Genomic DNA, 20,920 nt, shown 5'->3' on the forward strand with positions numbered 1-20,920 from the left:
GCATTTTTGAGGATTTTTGAATCAAAATATAAAGGAATGAGGGGAAAAAAATGAAGGTGAAATATACATTGTTTTATTAGTGTGAGATTAAAGCTGCTGTTAGTAGGAATGGTGTCATAATACCCATCAGTACCCATTGGTACTCATTTTCCAATGCGTATGTATAAAGCAATGTCATTATTCCCCTTATTCCCGTTATGACGGACCAATCAGAGCTACTCCCCGACCCTCTGTCCTGACCAGTGGTGGACAAAGTACACGTCTTCATTACTTAAGTCAAAGTATAGATCCTCCATGTCAAATATTACTCCAATACAAGTGAAAGTGGCTCTGTCAGATTATTACTGGAGTTAAAGTACTGGAGTACTTGCTTTTAAAAATACTCAAGTATTCAAAGTACTTCTTAAAAAATATAAAAATGTTGTATTTCGACAATATATCAGTGCAGTCAAGAATACATAGGAGTACATTCTGTTACATTCTGTTTATTTAGAAAACATTACTTGAAATCTCTAAAAACTATACCATGGAATAAAAACAGCAACTAAGTTACTCCAAGCACAGACAACTTAGTCTGAAATGTTCACCTGGAATGAAACAAATGTCATGTAGCTCAACACGCTTTCTCAGGTTGGACAGTGAATGTTTGTATGTTTGGGTAGAGTGGGAAACAGGGAGAACATTTCAAACGATACGTATCATTCTTCATTTCAAAAACCTCTAACACGCGCTGAAGATATGGCCATGGGTGCTCAGGCGAAGAATTATAGCCATCATTACCACCTCTAAATGAACTGCCTGATCTGAGTGAAGCCTGCTCTGTTTGCTCCACGTTCAACCAAGGGATCAGATTTCAGAAGAGAGAAGGAAATTCATGAGCTGACTTCAAAGCAAAAGTAGTGAGTAACAAGAGCATTGATAGAAATGTAGTGGAGTAAAAAGTAAAATAATTATCTTCTGAATGTAGTGGAGTAAAAGTTATAAGTTCCCCCAAAAAATAATACTCAAGTAAAGTACAGATACTCCAAAAATGTACTTAAGTACAGTACTCAAGTAAATTTACTTTGTGACTGTCCACCACTGGTCCTGACTGGTCGAGTGGAGGCCCCACTACATCACCCTGATTAGCTGAGAAGGGATCTTTTTCCCATAACAAGCTGCTAACCATACATTATCCCGCATTACCCGGCCACTAACTTAAAATACAAACACCTTGTCAAAAACATTGATTAAAATATTATTTTATTGATTTAAAATGATTTATGTTTACAGTTTTAAAATAATCCCTGTGATTCCACGTCATTAAGCGTTCCATGGTGATGGATTCTTCTCTGTCTGTTTTCAAAGTGAAGGAACTCTTTTCAGTGGATTGATTTTGACATGAATGCATGCAGTTTGACTCTGGTGTTGCTCATGTTAGTGAATGTTAATAACCGCTGTCAAGGGGTTGTCAAGGGGTTTTGACCAATCAGAATCAAGCTTCTTACACAACCGGAAGATCAGTAAGAAAGCAGAGTAATAAAATACAATATTGTATCTGAATTTTTTGAGGATTTTTGAATAAAAATATTAAGGAATGAGGGGGGAAAATGTGGGTGAAATATATATTTTTTAGTATTCTGAGATTAAAGTCAGAATTCTGACTTTAGTCTCAGAATACTAAAAAATATATTTCACCTTTTTTTTCAGTGGCCCTAATCCTCTTCCGTAGTACACACATACACAAAAATTGAGGAAATAAACTTTAGTTCAAAAGCAAAAAAAAGACCCAAAAAAATGTGTTTTTTTACACACCATTTTTAGGAATAATTATAACCTTTTGCAAATACATTTAACAACTTTAATGATGGTATATGCAGTTGTTTGAAATGTTGCATGATCAAGATGTCCGTTGCACAATATTTAAAAAAAAAAGAGATAAATGAAAAAGACTTCCACATTTTAAATGTTTATAAACACTTGATGAGGCCATTCTACAAAAACGAACATATTCATTGTGTTTAAATAACAGCTGAATGGTTTAATGCAACAAGAGCTTATAGTAGATTGCAGCTACGTTGCGCAAAAAATCCTAAATTGAAGTTGTTGTTGACACTGTCAGAAGTGTTGTTAAATGCTAATCTATGATCTTCAACTTTGTTCAAGTATCCGGGTTTAGTATATATGGATCCATATTTTAAAAATAATCTTGTTTTAAGGTGTCAAAGACGGTATTGCTGAGATAAATATTATTGTTTACTATTGGTGCAACAAAACTGGGCAACTTTACACATTGAGGAAAAATAGGAACACTTCTGTAGTAGCAGTAAGTTTAAAAACTCAGTTTAAATGGGACAGAAGACAAACAGGCACGGTTTCTGCATCAGAGTTATTTTGTGAAGTCCTTTCATAAATGTTACCTGGCCAGATGTATTCACCATTTGGTCGACTGGAAGATCCTCTAACACAGGGGTTTCCAATCTTTTCGGCCCACGACCCCCAAAATATAGGTGCCAAAGACTTGCGACCCCCACTTTCCCACAAAGTGATTAAATGTATCTTCATACTTAATTTAGCTAGTCTGCAGAAAGTAGTCACCTACACACACATGTGGCTGTGTTTCCTGTGCTGTTACAAATTAATTGCTGCTACTGATGCTTTTAATTAACTGTAAACTAACCTTAACTCTTACTGGACTCATCTAAAGAAAATAATGAAAATAAATGTATTTGCAAGGTTTTATTTCTAAATTAATTACTTTTCTAAAAAATGATTTACAGTAAAGGCATTATACAAAATTTAAGATTACTTAAAAATATATATATATATATCTTGCAACCCCCAATAAGTGTCTGGCAACCCCCCAGGGTTTCCCGGCCCCCACTTTGAGAACCCCTGCTCTAACACAATTTCAATATAACACACATGACACAGAACTTGAACATTTGTGCAAAACTATTTTATTTACAAAACAAAATGGCACAAAGTGACAGCAGGGCAGCCATATACATGCACAGCACAGACGGATGTAGTGCTAGCTTAGATTTACCACATCGCAGGTAAATGTCATCCAGTCAGTTAGGACCCTGGAAAAGCACTTTACATGGTCAAGATCATTTTTTTAAAGATCAAACTACTTGAACTTATACGATTAGAAGATTTTTTTGTCCAAGTTTGAAAAGAATTCAAACACTTTTTGTTCCCAGTGACCAAAGCTGTTCCCAGTATTGTTTTAACATGAAATAGGTCTAGTCACACAGATTACAGGACACAAAGACTGGTCTCTACTGACAGGAGTTTATCCCTCAGGTCCCATATACTCCTCTGTTGGAGCAAGATGATTCATTCATGTCTATTTTAAACCAGAGACTTTGGCGTGAGAAGGACTAAGTTGTCATTTGAGGCCAAAATGCTCTGCACAAAACAAATACAGTGTAAACTTTCAACAATGCAGCTCAAACTCTGCTGTCACTTTTAAAACTAGGTCACTTTCAAGTTTCAAGATGTCTTGAATGCACCCTGTACATGATGAAACCCAGTGTGTTTAAACTGCACCTGAGCTTTTTAGCATCTGTGTAAATGTATGTGCTCAGTGCACTTTGATGAATTATCATGGAGCTCAATAAGAATGGTCTTTGCATCACACATGCAGTTCCATATAACACTCTGGCCTTTCACTGTGTGGTCCTTTAGCACGGCTTTCCCTCCTGATTTACAATGGAAGTGTTAATAAAACTGAGCTTGGCCTCCAGATTACTATATTTAGTCAATCGATCAAACATACTGACAGCATAATTTAGAATAAGGACATACAGTGAATGATACAAATCTGATGTAAAACATTCTAAAAAGGCCAACGTCTGCCCCTGTGCCAAACAAAAGGAAATATATATATTTACACAAACTTCCAAACTGAGGGTCCTGGTGACCTTACTGAAGCCCTTCAACTGTACAAGACATAGTTTCTTCTGCTCGCTCCTCTCTACAGCCAGTACAAAACATGGTTGTAAAAGAGGCGTCACAGTCCACATCACACTCACACTCTGATGTCCTGTCTTTACATGGAAGTAAATAGAAACAAAAAAAAAAAAGGAACGTGGAAAAGTAAGAGGACAATGACAAATGGGCTGTAAGTTTTGGGGGAGTAGCAGTAGACAAAACAAAGGGGGGGAGGTAGTAGAGACAGGGCCAGATGGGATGGAAACAAAATAAAAGGTTGAAGGTATCAGCTAGCCAGTTTGCTGGGTGCTGCTAGGTGTGGGTTTCCTGTTGGGCTGGGTTCAGGATAGTGGGGAGGGGGAAGAGGCAGGGAACAGGTGGTACTGTGAGGGGCGGGAGAGGTAATGTTACAGCTCTGAGACTTGAGTGTAGAGGGTTAGGGTTGAGGAGAAGGAAGGAGTGTGGGGGGGTGGGGGTTCTGCAGGGGCTGTATGTGTACGTGGATCAGCCTGCCAGTTTGCTGGCTACCAGAGAAGGTTTCCTCTGGGGCAGGTCCTGGGGGGTGGGGATGTGGTCCCCTGTGATCTCGGTCTTCTCTGGTGCAGCTGTCGGCAACGGCTTGTTCTTTATCTTTGCTTTGGCCATGTTGTAATCTCCAGAGTCAAAGTACTTTTGCTGTAGAGAGGCATAGAAACAACTGTTAAAGGAGGAAGGATGAAAACTGACAGAATAACGTGAGTTGCCAAAAATGTGAACAAAATATTACAAGTATCTTCAGTATGCCAGAGACTTGCTGATTTTGGTTTAAAATACATTTCTTTATTTATAAAATCCACCTGGCTATTCGTAGTGATGACTTCATGGCACAGACTGCTGTCTTTTTTAGAGGTAGTCTGTAGAGTTTTGACCACTAGGAGCCCGATACTAGTGTCTTTATAAGCAGATCATTGTTTTGTTTGGATTGTGAATACACACAGTCATCCGGGTGACTTGATCTAGAATTTTCAGGTGGGTGTGGCAGTATTCTGCCAATAAGGTTATTCACAAACAAATGTTGAGATGCACCAACAAATGTCAACCATAAGAAAGTAAAAATGAATTTAACACACCACACAGGACTTTTTTTTTTCTTAGTAAATTTACTTTCTCCCTTTTTTCTTTATTTTTATTTTTAACTGCTCATTGTGACCAAAGAGTATAGATTTCTATATTGAAGTTTTAGCTGATAAATAACTCAATCTATGTCTTGGGAATCCAGAAAGCCATTAGTTAACTTACTGTTTCCACATTCTTAAGAGAGGAAAACAGGTTTTTCATTGATTACTTAGTCTGGCAAAATAAAAAAACAGGTGTCCATAACAAATTATAATAACAAAACTCTAAAGAAAATATGAGTGCCCTTTTCTGGCCAGCAGTCTATGATTCACATCATTCTAGCATCACAATGATAAGTATCATGCATAAGTACATGGCGACAGTGTTATTAAACACTCGGTTGCCAAAGTGCCAAAACAAGTGAGGTGAACCAAACCTTGCTAAAACAAACACAGACTTGTCAAACATCTCTGCAATAAATCATAGCTTTATAAAGTTGAAATGTTCAGCTTCTAATGATGATGCTTACATAAGCCGATTCCACCTTTATACATTTCATTCACTTTTATGATTTGTAAAATGCTACGGGATGTTTCATCATTTACTCTGTCCTGACTGATGTAAATAGCATTGTATGGAACATTTCAGTAGGATCCCTTCGAAGTATCCCTCCATCTAGATAACTTCACTAACAAAAGGTGACAGTTCATTTACATTGTCCTTGAGGAAACCCTGCATGTTTTGCAGACAAACACAAAGCAACAGCTCACCCCTTTTGTCAGGTGTTTACGAAGCAGTTCAGATCCTCCAGGTTTATGTACCATTTTGGGGTATTTGGCCATCAGCTTGGCCTCCTCAGCCTTCTCAGGACTGATCACCTTGTCCTGGATGTCCTGAAAGCAAGCAGAGGCAAGATGTAACGAGATTGGCTTCAAACCACATACTGCACATCAAGACAGAACAGGCATCAGGTGCCTCCAGACTCCCACTGAAATATCTGTCAGCTGATTGCACTGCGGTAATCTATCCAAGTTAGACCCATATGATCAGACCTACGCCTACTAATGCAAGTTTGTAAAATCCAAATAAAATCAACGAAACAATGAAGAACTGACTATACGCGATACTGTCAGTTTATGAATTACTATTCGGTCTGTGCTAGTGTCTACGTATATGCTTAATAAACCGTGTTTTTGTTCAGAATTCCTGTTTATGTCACCATCAAACCAAAAGGATGGGGTTTGCTCTGCAGCCCACGCACAGAGTGGCCCCTGTAGAGCTGAGCTAGACTGGGTTGTGTGGGTTGTGGTGCACCAGCGGTTGACTATAGCCGTTAACCGTCCGTAAAAAAAACCCTGTCATTCTTTACGCTAACGTTATGCAACAGCCCGATGGAAGCTATGTAGTTTACGGTACACGTACCGGCCAAAGGTACGGTGGAAATACAGACGTAAAACGAGGAAATTAAAACGCCCAACCAGCAAGGATTGAAGCCACGGTGCAGCAATCGTTTTGGTTTGGCTAAGCTAAAGTTAGCAAGTGAGCTAACAGTTGCAGAATTCCCAGTGTGTGTGAATGTCATGACAGTTAGCTTGGCGAAAGGAATGCTGCTAATGTTAGCTAGCAGTACCTCTGACATTCATAGCAACCAGCGGGAATATCCCTAAATAAGAAACAAACGACATGTCCGCTAACAGGTGACACAATGCCGTTATGAAGTTTTACAAATACAGTTATTTGTTGGAGCTTGAGCTCAGGAGCTGGCTTTAATCGTTATGTCAACAATGACGAGCGCGGGTGAGGAAGCTAAGCTATGTAACGTAGCGCTAGCTATAACAAAGTCAACGGTGCTAACTGCCGATGCCAAACTGCTAATCCGCAGCACTAATACCTTGTCGTCCATTGGTGTCTCCTCTGCCGTTTGAGTTTCTTCGTTATCCCCCGACATGTCGATGTTATCTAGATCCTAGACCAGAGATTGCACACTAGTTGACAAGTGATCCACAAATCCCCTCTCTCTGACTTTCCGTACCCATACGAGTCCTGCGCGCTAAGTAATACTACGTCACATGCGGAGACACCACGCGCGCCCGCGTTCGGGCACTCCTGCCCAGCACGCGCGCAGAGTGCTGGGGATCGGATTTACATTACGTAACATACCGATCAGCTGTTAGACCCATGTGCTGCAACACAAATCCAGATTTTAGCCAAATAATCCTTAAATCTGGATCACGATAAATGCTGTTCAGTTTATTCCAACTGTTTCGCCATATAAGTGGTGTTTCTTCATGCAGTGTGTTTTGTGGTGAAGACTGAAACGTGGTTGCTGTGCTTACACTGATTCAAACTTTAAGCCAAGCATCACAACACTGCATGCACATGTAAACCCTGTTATGTTGCTGGTCATCAAATTGACCCATTTTAAAGTTAAAAAATCTAAAAAGAAATGTTTAATGAAATGAAAAAAAATCTAAATGTAAAAGAAATAAACAAAACATTTCAGTAATGTAAAACCACTGTATTAATATTTAGGTCTTTCCAATGTACATTAAAAAAGGTTTAACATGAATTTTCTTAAAAAACGAGTGAGTTAGCCTCATTGAACCATGATCTGTGAGAATTAAAGAACACCATTCTACTAAATGTTGATTAAATAGTTAGTAATGGAGTTAATAATGAGATTAAATGAATGTTTATTGGGATTTTTTGGTTTTTGACACTTTTGGATAATCAATTATGCCCCGGGTCAAGTTGACCCAGGAACATTATTGCTGTTCCTGAGAAACTAACATAACAGGAGGGTTAAACAGGTTCTGCAGCGTCAATAGTGTCATTAAAATGATTGAGGCTTTACAGACACATTGAATTTCATTTGCAGCCCTGTGTGTCATTTCCATAGTACACTACTATCGTCAGCTGCTGTTAACTGTTACGCTGTTACAGGTGTTACAATCTGTCTGAACAGGACACCTGCTGACTTCAAGCTGCAACAGAGTTGCACAACAGTAATAGATGCTATTTTTAACTTCCTCTATGAATACAAAGTTGCGTCGTTGGCTTAATCTTGTCAGAGTTTGCCACACATTTAGAGATATTTTGGAACAGACAGAATTTAGGCCTACAGCTTTTTTTCCTTTCATTGTATGTTTGATCATCTACAAAGATGTTCTATTTTTGAAGTACAGCTTTGGGACCTCCATCTTGTTAAATTAAATGTGTTCAGGATTTATGTATATTGTTGGAGTGTCACCTTGATTGTTTTGACCACTTAAAACAATGACATACTGTAGCTTTTGACTTCTGAATTCCAACTTCTAAATCTATCATTACTGTTTTTAGCCCCTCTGTTATTTTCTGTATTTTTGTAGTTTGTAATCAGATTGAATAGGAAATAACCTTTATGTTTGTTATCTGTTGATGAAAGTTGGTCTAGGACTTTGGTCAATACAGCATTTGTTTGCTTTTAATCATATGTATCTTAAATGCACCATGTTCCTATGTACATTGAGGAGCACAGTGCATGTGTAAAATAACAACATACTATGCAAAACTGGACTACTTTTAATGCTGTGATCTATCTCAAATGAGTGCATATATAGGATTTTGTATTAAGGCTATCAATAGAATGTAATGGGTGTGAAGTTTATATAATAATTGCAGATTCCTTATTTGTAACTTTTCTTACAGTCCATGGAGAACTTGTGTACCTCTCAGAGAGAAGGTGTGATGTTTGTGCATGGTGTTTTGTCCCTTCTTTATTTCCCTCAGGTGTGGCTCTGTGAAGATGTAGTGATGGAACAAGAAACATGATGGGAAAAACAATACCACAAAGAGACAGAGAAGCTTGCCAGATTGCTTTAGAAGATATATATTTTTTTCCAGATTTGAATATTAATGTCAAAAATACATACTATGATATACAGTTTGCACTACATCATCTTAGCATGACAGACGTCACAAGTAGTAACTGAAATATTAATTTAAATATTAAATAAACTGATGGTTAAGTAAACTGAGAGTGAATGTGTAAACACTAAACTAAGGTTACTCTTCCTATTGCAACACTTCCAATAAAGTGGTTCTGTAACAGTACAAAAGTATTAGAATATTACTATTTTCTGTTTCCAGTTATAATGAGGAAAAAAAGATCCACAGTGCACTTCTGATGTTCTGCTATGATGCGTTCAGATGAATCTAGCTTGATTGCTTGTTCGACTTCTTTAGTGGTCCATGGTGTGTCCTTTTTTTGGACGAGGGCATGGCGCTGCACCACAGTCTTCGTCTTCCATACACACTCCCTCTGCTCCGACCTCAGGAATCACAGGGTCAGATCTGACTTCATGTTCAGTTCAATCAATGAAATCTTCAAAGATTTAATACTTAATACTTTGCCATTAAAGGGCATTGTATTGCATTTATAAATAAATTGAGATTGAGCATTTATTTATGATGTCTAAAAGACTTCCAATTAGTAATTTGATGAATTTGAGGGGTTTAACTGGTTTTGTAGATAATCACTGGTCTCTACTCTCCTGCCAGACGCTGGAGCGGACACACACAGGAAAAATAGTTCCTATCATATCTGGTCTTCTTCACCAGGAGAACAGGATCTGAAGCATTACTGTCTGACTCTTGACCCAAACCACTCTGATCTCAGCAGAGTACAAGGTTCAATTCTGACGAGTCTCCCAGCTTCTTAGCTCGACCTCTGTCAGTTCTGAGTGACAGAAAGGATGAAACAGAAGATTTTGGGCACAGGCCAGATGAGTCTTGTTGACTGCTGTCCTTAAGTCTCTGCTCTTTTAGAGCCTTTCAGCTAACCATGGGCTGAGTAAGAGTCTATCGCTGGCATTGAAGTGTGATTGAAGATTCAGTCCCAGCCTGCCGGGTGGAGGGAGTGAGGGTGTCTGTCCTCAGCAGCGAGGAGAGAACGGTGGGTCCATGGGAGACTCTGTGAAGGACTGGAGCTCGTAGGCAGCACCGCTGTCCACCTCCATGGACTTCCTAGAAAACAGCAAACGGATGTCCCTGTGGAGGTAGATCTTCCCAGACTTAGAGCTCTGGAACCTGGATTTAATCGGAGAGGGAGACATGTGTAAAGGAAGGAAATGTTACCTCTAGATACTGTCCAGTTGAGGAGCTAATAACAATTAAAAATTGACATAACAGCCAACTGACCTCAGGTGAACGAGGTAGCGTAAGGTGCGCCCATGGCTAAGGGAGAGGGGCTTCCTGCTGGTCTGATTGTTTGCGTCACGGCGGACAGGAACAGAGAAGGTCCTCTGGCGTAAGAAGGTCTGGTGTCCAGCTGGCATGGCTCTTAGGTCGTACATCACAACAAACATCTTCACCACCGTCTTGTTTGGGTTGAATAAGGTCTGAGAACAGGAAGGCATGGGAGGATTAAGACAGATTTCGACCATCTTCATAGACACAACAGAACCTGAGAAGCTGTATGTAATACATAGTGAACATCCAACTTCATTTACGTATATAGAGGACATGCCTTTCTTATTGAAATGTAAAATCAGCTTAGATCAATTTAAAACCTGTCCTTTAGTTTGCATGTAGTGATACGATTCCTATTACAACCACTAGGGGTCTCCCTTTCCTTCTTGTGCCATTTGCTCTTTGTTCACAGCCATGTGTACAAAATGATGCAGCTATCTCAAGAACTACAAAACAAAAGAACATTTCTACATTTAAAGTGTTTCCTTACCACTTGAATGGTTCCTGATGGAGGTACACGGTAGCCCCTTTTACCAAGGGACTCCAGGTTTATCACACCCTGTGAGGAAACACATTCAAAGCAATGTGTCACAAGCAGGCATACAAAGGTAGTCAGCCTACATGTAGTCCACTCACAAACAAGGACAGCTTTCTCAAGGATTTGTCATACAGACTGTGAGGAAATGTGAATTATAGATGAACTAACTGAGAAAAAAAGTGATGTTACCATGTAAGGTGATGGCGCGTTGTCATCAGAGACACTGTAGAATGACACGTCCACAGGTAAGGTCAGGTGACTGGGGCAGAAGGACCCACTGGCCCCAACCTCTGCCTCGAAACCCTCCACTAACCCTAAAGGCTCCAGGCGATAATTCAGCACACACTCCTAGAGGGAAGAAGAGCTCATTTTTTAAAAACAGTCAACACAATTGATTTTGATTTTTTATAATACAGGCAGACAACAATCCAGTGAGCAAAGTAGTTTGGGAATATTTTGGGAATCACAAAGTAAGCCACTAAAAACAAACAATCTGCAAGGTAATTCTTTGTCCAGATTTTGAAGAGTTCATTTTCCTTTGTGAACATTTTGTTCCTTTTAATTTTGAAAGGACTGAAATGGCATGAAAAAAAAATAAACTATTAATAGACTGGTGAAAAAACTACATGATTCTGAGTGTGTTTACCTCAAAGTTTCCCAGCAGACTGAGACTGGCAGGGGGAGCGCTGGCACTGAACAGCTGTTGTGACTCATCTGTGTAGCCCTCTCTCTTTGGGCACACCCTAAAGGGTTAAAAAACACACACAAACACACACTGATGAATTTGTTTCAGATAAGGGCATCTTCAGATGTTTATGTAACAAACATTCTTGGGATGTATGAACAGCTCTGAGTCCAGGGGGATAAAATGACCTCAGACCTTTAGCGTGTTTAAACAGACAACCTTCAAATGTTCCAACATCACAACTTAGTCAATAAAAATACGAGACCAGGCAGAAAAACAGCGACTGTGTCACACTGGATAGATAAAAATCATTAATGACATGTATTTTTAATGACCCAAATTTATATGGAACAATGAAGAAGGCCTAAATTGACCATAATTTCAAAATTTCCACCTCAAAGACTCAAAATCTTGCAACATCTGCTTTGTCTAAAGCAGCACTGAGTTGCCACCTACGCCTGCTGTGTGTAGGCAGTGCCATGAAGCTCTGTGTATCTAAAGCCAATTCAGCTGTGTCTACCATTTTGAGGAAAATGTGTGTGTGATTGTGGATGCAGTCACAGTACAGCAGAGCTTCAGCAGGTGGCAGCGTGAGAGGAAGAGTCGACAGAACGGTGCTGACCTAACCACACCGTTCAGAACAACACGCTCATTGTGTGTTCCCTCAGCACGCAGACAATACTTCAAAAACCTGTTGCTGATCCAGGTTTACTAGAGTGCTAGGAATGGAATATGGTAATCTTCCTTATATAATCTGATGACTGTGGATGGCTTGATCAATACTGGTGGGAAGCTAACAAAAAGGACAACACAAAGCCATCAAAACAAAGTTTGCCTTGCTGGCACTAACACACAGTAACAGCTGAAAAGTTTCAAAGTGAGAAAACAAACAGGTTTTTAAAATGATGATGCAGAATATGAGTTACTTTATCCAGATGGCACTACAACGAACAGATGATGTGGGAGGCAACTGAAAGAAGAAAAAAATCTTTGTCCTTTTGACAGTTGCGTGGACTGCACTGAAGCTGTGAAAGTGTCCGGACAGTTCTTTTTTTTTTTGTGAACAAACTCTGATGAACTACAGTGACACACAGATCCCAGGTGAGGAAATATGTACCTTTTCCCAGAGGCCCAAGGCAAACCCTTACAGCCAGCCAGAGAGGTGTCCAGGTCAAAGTAGCCTGTTTGATTTTTCCTCTGAGGAACCTGCAACACACACACATGACATGATTTACACAGAGCTACTGTCACTGTATCACATGTTAAAGCTCAAACAATGACATATATGTTGTTGGAAATTCTGGCGCACAAATTTCAAGTATACACTTTTTAAAAACCTACTTTTATAATGCCCGGAGGTATAAGCTTTGAATCTAACTTAAAAATGATATATTCCCAACTAAAATACACAATGTAAGAGCTTTAAATAGCAAATTAGGTCTACACGTGCGCATCACAATGTGACATCATGTGATTTTGTGTGTTGGTGACACCGTGTCTATGTTCATGTGTGACTGTTCATAGGACAGGAAGCAACAATGATCTGGGAGTGTGGTGATCTGACTAACTCTGTAAAACAACTCACTGATGAGGCACGGATGACTCACGTGCCTTACTCACTTGCCGTCTGTTTGTATGTGTGTGCGTATTCCTGTGTACATTAACCTTAGCAACAACTCAGTGGCCAGGCGGCAGTAAAAACACCTGCCAGATATTTCAAAGTCCCTTTACTGCAAACATTCACAGGCCCACTTCTTACGCCGGTGAAAGTACTGTGAGTAACGCTCGGGATGGCGTTAAATAAAAGGGGAGCGAGTGTGGTGTTATGATAAACACAGCTGCACTGACACAGGCAGGGACTGAGCCAGTGACTGTTACAGTGTGCCTGTGAGCCTGCCGTGTGAAATCTTAACAAATGCACAAAGCAGGAACTGACAATGACGGCCAGTTACACCATGTAGATGATTATGTGAGAGTGTGTGTGTTTGTGTGTGTTTTCCTTACTTACAGGACTGGAGAGCAGAGGCAGGCCTGTGCAGGGGTGGAAGGCCTTGGTTGCTGTGGCGTCTAATGAGTGGCGATTGTGTTTCTTCCAGCTGTTGCAGGGACGCAGGGGGGAGGGGCTGTGGGCTCGCTGGAGCAGAGAGATGGAGAGAGATTGAAATATTGAAAGTAAACTGGGAAAGGTTAAATATATATGATGTCATGTTTTCAATAAATCATAGCCATCTTCATCCGCACTCCGATGGTTCATGATCCTGACAGGTCAATATAAACTGAGCAGTGTGTATTATTGAGGAGGTTTCTTCCAGTTGGAGATATCTATTGTTACTCTGGGAGTTATAAGTGTCAGGATATATATTTTTTGCGGATTTGTTTTCAATAATTATAACAATAACAATGCCATATGGGTGTTAATTCAAGTTTTAAAATGTAACTGAAATAAAAAATAGTTCCACATATTTAAAAATGATTCCCTTAATACATCACTTCACTTTAGTTATACTTCTATTTTCACTCTTTCCAGAGTTAGATGATAGATATCACTCTTACTGCAGGGCGTAAAATTAACACCCGCTAAGCGCCACTGGCAGGTAAAAAATTTGTTTGGCATGTAAAACGAAAACACACACCCACCAGTGGTCGATGGAAAATTTTGTATTGCATGTGAGGTTTTTTTTTTCATGCTTTCGCTCATTTCTGCTGACTGTCAGGCTATTTTGACCCTTGCGGTGCGCTGTACTTGTGTTGTGATTTGGGACGTCGGGAATGGCGTGTGGTCAGCTACTGGAGTTCTATTCATTCCCTTTGCTTGAAGTAGCGCGGCGGGAAGAGCGTTTTGAGGAAGATGTGGTGACACATTCCCAGCGTGAAGCCACCACAAACAAAAAGGATAAACAAAGAGGCAGGAGACGATCAAGTTAAAGACGTTCCTGTTAAAGCTGTGAGACAGACATTTGGCTCACTCAGTCAATGTAAAAGGTTGCTCTTTTGAATATTTCTAATGCATGATGATGCATGCAATAAAATAGCAATAATCTGATTTTATCTGTACATAACGGTATTCTTTAAGTGATGCTTAAGTTGGATTGTCATAATAAAAACGTATGGTAATTATTTTTTTATTATCAAATAAGGCATGATTTTTTTATTTGGCCGGTGAACAAAATATTTTTGGCCAGAAACATTTTTGGAGGTCACTAGCCAATGGCAGATGATGTAAAAAGTAAATTTTATGCCCTGTCTAACTGTACTTTAAATATGTTGCTATTGCCGGCTGGGGATTAGCTCAGCCTAGCTTAGCACAGAAACTCTGAGACGTCATTGCTCCTAGGAAAAAACCTGTTCCTCGCATAATCTTTCTTCAAACCACTGCAGAGTAATTAAAGATAACCAAAAGAGATATAATGGGTTAATTATGAGCTCAAGAGCTAACAATGGGAGGGAGGATTTGTTACCTTTGGACAGAGCAAAACTCAAAATCAAACCAAGTGAGATTGTCTTATTTTTAGTCAAAATGTCTTATCCCACTTAATTTAAGATACATTTACTTAGCAAGTAACATTTGAGCAAGATAGAGGAACTTGTATTAAGACAATAAATCTTAAATATCTTGTTAAGTCAAACAATCTTGAAATGATCTTGTTTGAGTTGTAATTTAGAAGAAACAAGGTTTATTTTACATTTCATACATTTTTCAAGCTGAGATCTTATTTGTAGAAGACGTATAATCTTGATGGTCTTAAACCTAGAGAAGTGCCGCTATAATACAACTCAAATTAAGGTGAATATATCTCAAATGAAGAAGTTGACATGAAATTTATTAGTGCAAAAATCTTATCTACTAATTGTTAGAATTCCTGGCTTATTCTGAGACACTAAGCTTTAAAATACTGCTAAAATATTGCTTAAAATAAGTTTTCCCTACTAATTTTAAGATCACAGTTTTCTAAATATTACATCTTATTTTAAGAAATCTTACCAAGCAAATTTTTACTTGTTCTATTGGCAGTTTTTTTTGCTTATTTCAAGGTAAAAGTTTTTTTTCTTGTTTTTGGATGGGCATTTTTTCCAGTGCATATAGGCTACCAATTTCAAACATTATTTGACATTATGAAGAGTCCCTTACCAGGACAGAGGAAGGGGGGGTCATGTCTGGACTGGTGGTGCTGGAGCATCCAGACTCTGAGGGTGCCACGTTCTCATCCTGTGGGGAAGAGGCCTGGGCAGGTGCACATGTCTGCGTCTGGTGCTGAGGCTTGCTGTGACTGTGGCTTATGTGACACTTCACAGCTGGGCTGGCATCACTGAAAGTCCAACTAAATATGTGTCCATTCCTTGGGCTGTTCTCAAGGTTAGAGGGGGCCAAGGGGGGTTCATGGCTGCTGGGTGTCCTGACTCTGAGTTTTTCCTGTGGGGGGGGTCGTAAACACTGACCAGCCTGGAGGTGGGACTGGCCTTTAAATGAGGGTTCTTCAAGTGTAAAGTGAGCACCATTTTGGGCCCGGGCTGAATGGCATTCGGTCCCCGGATCAACTCGGGGCTTGTCTGTGCAAATGGGAGCGTGTGTGGCAGCGGTGTGCGTGCTGCCTCTGTGAGGTTCGTGGCTTGGTATGTGGCCGTTGGAGTAGCCGTTTGTGGCAGTGTGTGAGGCTTGTGGGCTGTGTGGAGCGTGTGAGTATGTGCGGACCGTGTGTGTGACTGTTGTTGTGTGCATTTGGTGCAGAGGGCTGCCACTCCTGCTGTGCCTGGGAGACAGAGAGGGGACAGACAGTCTCTCCTGGATAAGTCTAGTAATGTCTTGAACCGCCTGGGCAATCAGAGAGCTGTCTCTCTCCCTCTCCTTCTCTTTCACTCTCTCTTTCGCTCCTTTCCTCTCCTCCTCAACGTCTCTTGTCTCTGTCATTTTCAGTTTCCTGCAGACTGCAGGTTTGGGAGAAGAGCACTCCTGTTTGCTGTACGAAGTATCAGTCACAGGTGTGCTAAATGGACTGGGCCAAACACGTCCCACACACTCATAGGGCGGAACCTCAGGCTCTTTGGTCTTACTGGCAGTTATGTCCTCATGGTTACTGCCCCACATGGCTTTGGGAGGGTTGTCAGAAGCAAAAAGGCCGGGAGGGAGTGGCGGTGCCGTGGGGTCGCAGAAGTTGAGCCTCTGTGCGATGCGGGCAATAACTTCCTGCCTCTCCTGCAGCAACGAGCCAATCAGGGGGTTCGTCTCTGACCCAGAGGGCCTCGGGGAGGGGCAGCGAGGCGGCTCAGCCAAGGAGAAAGTCTTAAATGCTCTCAGTGGCTCAGGGATGGGCCCCTTTGACCTATCGCTGCTGTTGGTGCCACACCCATAGTCCTCGACTTGTGTGGAATCAGATGAACCATTGAGAGCCGAGTACAGCCACTTTCCTGCTTTACTTGAGGGAAGTGGAGAGGGAGAGTGGGAGCGGGAGGGCGTGGGGGAGTGGGAGGATCTGTGGAAAAGCGGGGAGCCCTGACGTTGGGGGATGCTGACCTGCGGGAGCTCTCCGTTCTGATATGTGTGGTCTTCAGATGGCTCCTGGCCCTTCTTGCTGTAAGGATGTGGCACTGCAGTGTGTGGAAGGCTGTTTATGGGGATGTTGTTGATGGGGAGATTAGGAATGGGTAACCCATTGAGGACGAGGCCGGACATGGAGTTTGAGCTTTTGCTGAACATGTTAGAGTTGTGAAGGAGGCTGTCCTTGCTGGGGTCCAGGCTCTTTTTGAAGGTAGGCAGACCACCGTGGGTGTTGAAGTTCGGGCTGAGGCTGGTGGTCTTGCTATAAAGTGGAGGCAGGCCGGTGTGGATGCTGCAGGCCAGGGTTGGGTAGGTGGGTTGGCGGGGGAGTGACTGGACACGAACCTGAAGCGCAACACTCTGGGATACATTGGGGACGGGGAAGATGTGCTCTGACGGTGGCTGGGAAAACTGCCACACCAGCTCCTCATCAGCAGCACTGATTCTGTTTGACAGAGAAAGAGAGGAGATTCATTTCACATCACATCAATACAATCATACGGTAAAATATGGAGGAAATGTCAGAGCCTCAAGCAATTCAGTTTTACCTCCTCTAATTTAATTTTCAAAACAGCACAGTACACAAGATTTATACCTCCATATAAATCTGAAAACAGCATAACTTAGGATCAGGTTTCTTAGAGCTTCAATATTCCTCAGTGAAAAATATTCAGCCCACTGGTGTCAAAGTCTTGAGTGAGTGTTATGTCTGACCTGTACAGGATGTTTCTGGGGACGATGCCATGAGAGGCGCTGAGCCAGGCGCTGAGCTGGGAGAAGAAGACGTAGGAGCGAACAGCCAACAGCAGGGTCTTCTCCTCAATGAAGCGATCGCCGCTTCTGTTAAAAACAGTCATAAAGAAAGAGGTGGAAATGTGCCAGTGTGCCGGGTTAATGAGAAAACAGTTCAAGGATATGTGTGTGTGTGTGTGTGTGTGTGTGTGTGTGTGTGTGTGTGTGTGTGTGTGTGTGTGTGTGTGTGTGTGTGTGTGTGTGTGTGTGTGTGTGTGTGTTTTCCAACACAGTGTCCCCTGTTGTTGCGTGTGCCAGTGGGAAAGTGGGCCAACTTGTGAGGCTAATTAACCCTATGTGTGCCAAGTCTTTGAGTGGGATTTGTCTTGTAATTATGTCTTTTTAGTTCCTATATTTCTTCATTTTATAGATCCTTTTAGTCCTCACTTATCTGGCTCTGGATCTGGATAAACTCCTGCACAAGAAAAACTAAAAAAAAAAGTGCAGCAGTTGCAACAACTGTTACAGCCAATGCTCAGTCTCTGTGCAATGAACCTGCTGGTTAGACCTGTATGATCTAACACGTGCTCACTTTAACACACGTCTACAGGCACAGTTTATAGAAAGATCTTTTTGTTTGTTTACCTCTGTTCATGTTTCTCTTGCTGCACTTTATTTATTCTGACTTAGCTCAAAGTAAGGAGCATATGTTAGCATTACTAGACAAAGGCAGCTATCTATGATGGGAGAAAGCAGCAAGGATTCATAAATGCCTCAAACTCAATACCCTCCAACAGACTCTAAAGATGATACAGTATCTTTTCCCTCTTTTGCAGGGTTTAAGACTTTGATCTCTGACCACTGTGTCTCCAATTGTATCGGTTTTAATTAATCTATTGTTTTGTGAATGATTATGTGTCTTTGTTTGTTTGTTGTTTCCGATGTGTCTGTGATCTTGATGACATTGGAAATGAGGGAAACCAGGGGCGCTGGTGGCCTAGAGGTCTAAACACATGTAGGAGATAAGCTTGAGTAGCAAAGACGTTTCAACACGGCTATAAAATCCTTTTAACTCAAAAAGCCGTGGCAGAGATCGCCGGTGTTTTGGTTTAAACCGCGACCCTGTTAACTGCCGACTTTCAGCCGGATGCTTTCCTCATGAACCTCTTTAGACGATCATTAAATATCTGATGAGGGTATTGAATCTTAAAAATTCCTCTGTGTTTCAACTGCTGTGTAAACTCCAAAAATACTGACATGTTCAGCTAAAAGGTCTCCACTTTACAGGGTCACTCTTAAAACCGTAACACCGGGAGAGACGCATTTGCGGTGGGCTGAGAGAAGACTACTGTTACAAGCTGCAAAATCAAGTGAATCACAGCTTCTTCTTTCGAAAAGTACACACACATACAAAAAAGGTAGAACAAAGTAAAGAAAGAGAAATCAAGTGAATCACAGATGTGTATTGAGGTTGCTGGTTCGACTCCTGACCGGTCGACCATTTACTGCACGTCTTCCCACACTCTCTACTCCCCACATTTCTCTCTCTTCAGCTGTCCTAGCCATTACAAACCAAAATGCCCCAAAATATATCTTTAATAAAAAGGAAATGAGAGAAACCTCAATGTCCTTGAGAGGATAAATAAAGGTTTGAATTGAATTGAATGTTAAAAATAATTTATTTCCTTCAGGAACTACTGACTTTAACCAAGAAGGGGGAGCAGCACTCTTCGCATTTTTTACTGCGTTCCAGGAGTTCAAGTAATCTACGTGTGTGTGTGTGTGTGTGTGTGTGTGTGTGTGTGTGTGTGTGTGTGTGTGTGTGTTTTCCCCCTTGTTTGCATGTGACTTACTGTCTCGGGACTGGCTGCAGGGTCCACCTCTCAAGCAGCAGAGCATCTTGTTTGATGACCGGGTCGCTGATGGGGTCACTCGGGGGGCACTCATCACCATAGCAACAGTCCGGCAGGAGCATAACCTCAATCATGATGGGGATACTGTTCCTCCAAAGCAGGATCACTTCGGAGCGGGTTCGCCTCGCCTGCCGACACTGGACACACGTGCAGCCACAGACAAAGTTGAAGGGTTAGCGCTCGTTAGTGAATGTCAACACTGGGATGTTGATATTTAAGGGGGAAGCAGATGGGACCCAGAAAGAGCCTCACTAGGGCTTCATTTTCACATCATATATTTTTGAGTTGTGAAATAACAGAGCGTGGTAATCACTAACATCTCTATTAATAATATTATAAGTTGTATTTGATAAGAAGGCCTGACTGAACGCTTATTACTTGGATGACGCACATAGAGCGACAACATCCTCTTGTAACAAAAAGAGAACAGAGGCATTTCTGTTCAAACATCCAGAGAAGACACGACAGGCTGTGTGCACAGATGTGTCTGTGTGTGCGCACGTGTGCTACCTGGGGCAGTTTGTCGCTGCACTCATGCTTGTGAAGAGGCGGCATGGCCGACTGGGCCGGTGGACAGTGCAGCCCCTCGGTTCTGCCCTTCACAGAATACTCTGGGGTCCGTCCCTCTGTGATGAGCAGGGTCAGGAACACCAGGAACTCCTCCGCATCGTACTCGAAAAAACTCCTCCGATGCATCTAGACGAGGCAGAGAAACAGAGGGTCAGTCAGCGGGTCTTTTCAAATCATTAGACATCCAAACAGAAAGCGGAGACAACTTAAGAGGTAGCTGGCAGGTAAATACTATTCTCTCCGTCCAGTGACAGTTCTGGGCAATCAAAAGATAAAGTAACCAGAAAGACACCTGAAGTGACGTGACAAGCACATGTCTTTGTTTACGCTTCTACTCAGGTGGAAATTACTATTTAACTTTGGCTGGAAAGACTTGTTTAGAGAAGGGGTGTGGGGGAAGGCAGGAGATGACACAACTTTTCCAGCTTGGCCGCTTCAAAGGAGTATATTTAGATCTTCACTGAGGGTGAAGCGCTCTCTCTCTCTCTCTCTCTCTCTCTCTCTCCTCTCTCTCTCTCTCTCTCTCCTCTCTCTCTCTCTCTCTCTCTCTCTCTCTCTCTCTCTCTCTCTCTCTCTCTCTCTCTCTCTCTCTCTCCTCTCTCTCTCTCTCTCTCTCCTCTCTCTCTCTCTCTCTCTCTCCTCTCTCTCTCTCTCTCTCTCTCTCTCTCTCTCTCTCTCCTTGTACAGTACACATAAACACACACATA

The 20,920-nt window shown here is 41.5% G+C and overlaps 2 protein-coding genes across 2 annotated transcripts in view; both read right to left on the reverse strand.

Moving 5' to 3' along the window:
• Positions 1-2,916: 2,916 nt before the first annotated feature.
• LOC117810377 (cAMP-regulated phosphoprotein 19-like) lies at positions 2,917-7,108 on the reverse strand. The gene is made up of 3 exons (XM_034680196.1): positions 6,905-7,108; positions 5,784-5,906; positions 2,917-4,593 (listed from the first exon to the last, which is right to left on the reverse strand). The coding sequence occupies exons 1-3, from the start codon at positions 6,959-6,961 to the stop codon at positions 4,423-4,425; spliced, it is 351 nt and encodes a 116-aa protein (XP_034536087.1). The 5' UTR covers positions 6,962-7,108; the 3' UTR covers positions 2,917-4,422.
• A 1,746-nt stretch (positions 7,109-8,854) lies between these two features.
• The window catches only part of fam214a (family with sequence similarity 214 member A), a 38,616-nt gene continuing 26,550 nt past the window's right edge, over positions 8,855-20,920 (reverse strand). The window contains exons 2-12 of the mRNA XM_034680206.1: positions 20,154-20,339; positions 19,584-19,780; positions 17,713-17,838; positions 15,595-17,443; positions 13,474-13,599; positions 12,583-12,671; positions 11,427-11,523; positions 10,970-11,128; positions 10,733-10,801; positions 10,192-10,391; positions 8,855-10,080 (exon numbers count right to left, since the gene is read on the reverse strand). Coding sequence (XP_034536097.1) covers positions 9,927-10,080; positions 10,192-10,391; positions 10,733-10,801; positions 10,970-11,128; positions 11,427-11,523; positions 12,583-12,671; positions 13,474-13,599; positions 15,595-17,443; positions 17,713-17,838; positions 19,584-19,780; positions 20,154-20,339 — 3,252 coding nt within the window. The 3' untranslated portion in view covers positions 8,855-9,926. The remainder of the gene's footprint in view (positions 10,081-10,191; positions 10,392-10,732; positions 10,802-10,969; positions 11,129-11,426; positions 11,524-12,582; positions 12,672-13,473; positions 13,600-15,594; positions 17,444-17,712; positions 17,839-19,583; positions 19,781-20,153; positions 20,340-20,920) is intronic.

The sequence above is a fragment of the Notolabrus celidotus genome, chromosome 3 (genome assembly GCF_009762535.1).
Source record: "Notolabrus celidotus isolate fNotCel1 chromosome 3, fNotCel1.pri, whole genome shotgun sequence".
NCBI classification, from domain to species: domain Eukaryota; kingdom Metazoa; phylum Chordata; class Actinopteri; order Labriformes; family Labridae; genus Notolabrus; species Notolabrus celidotus.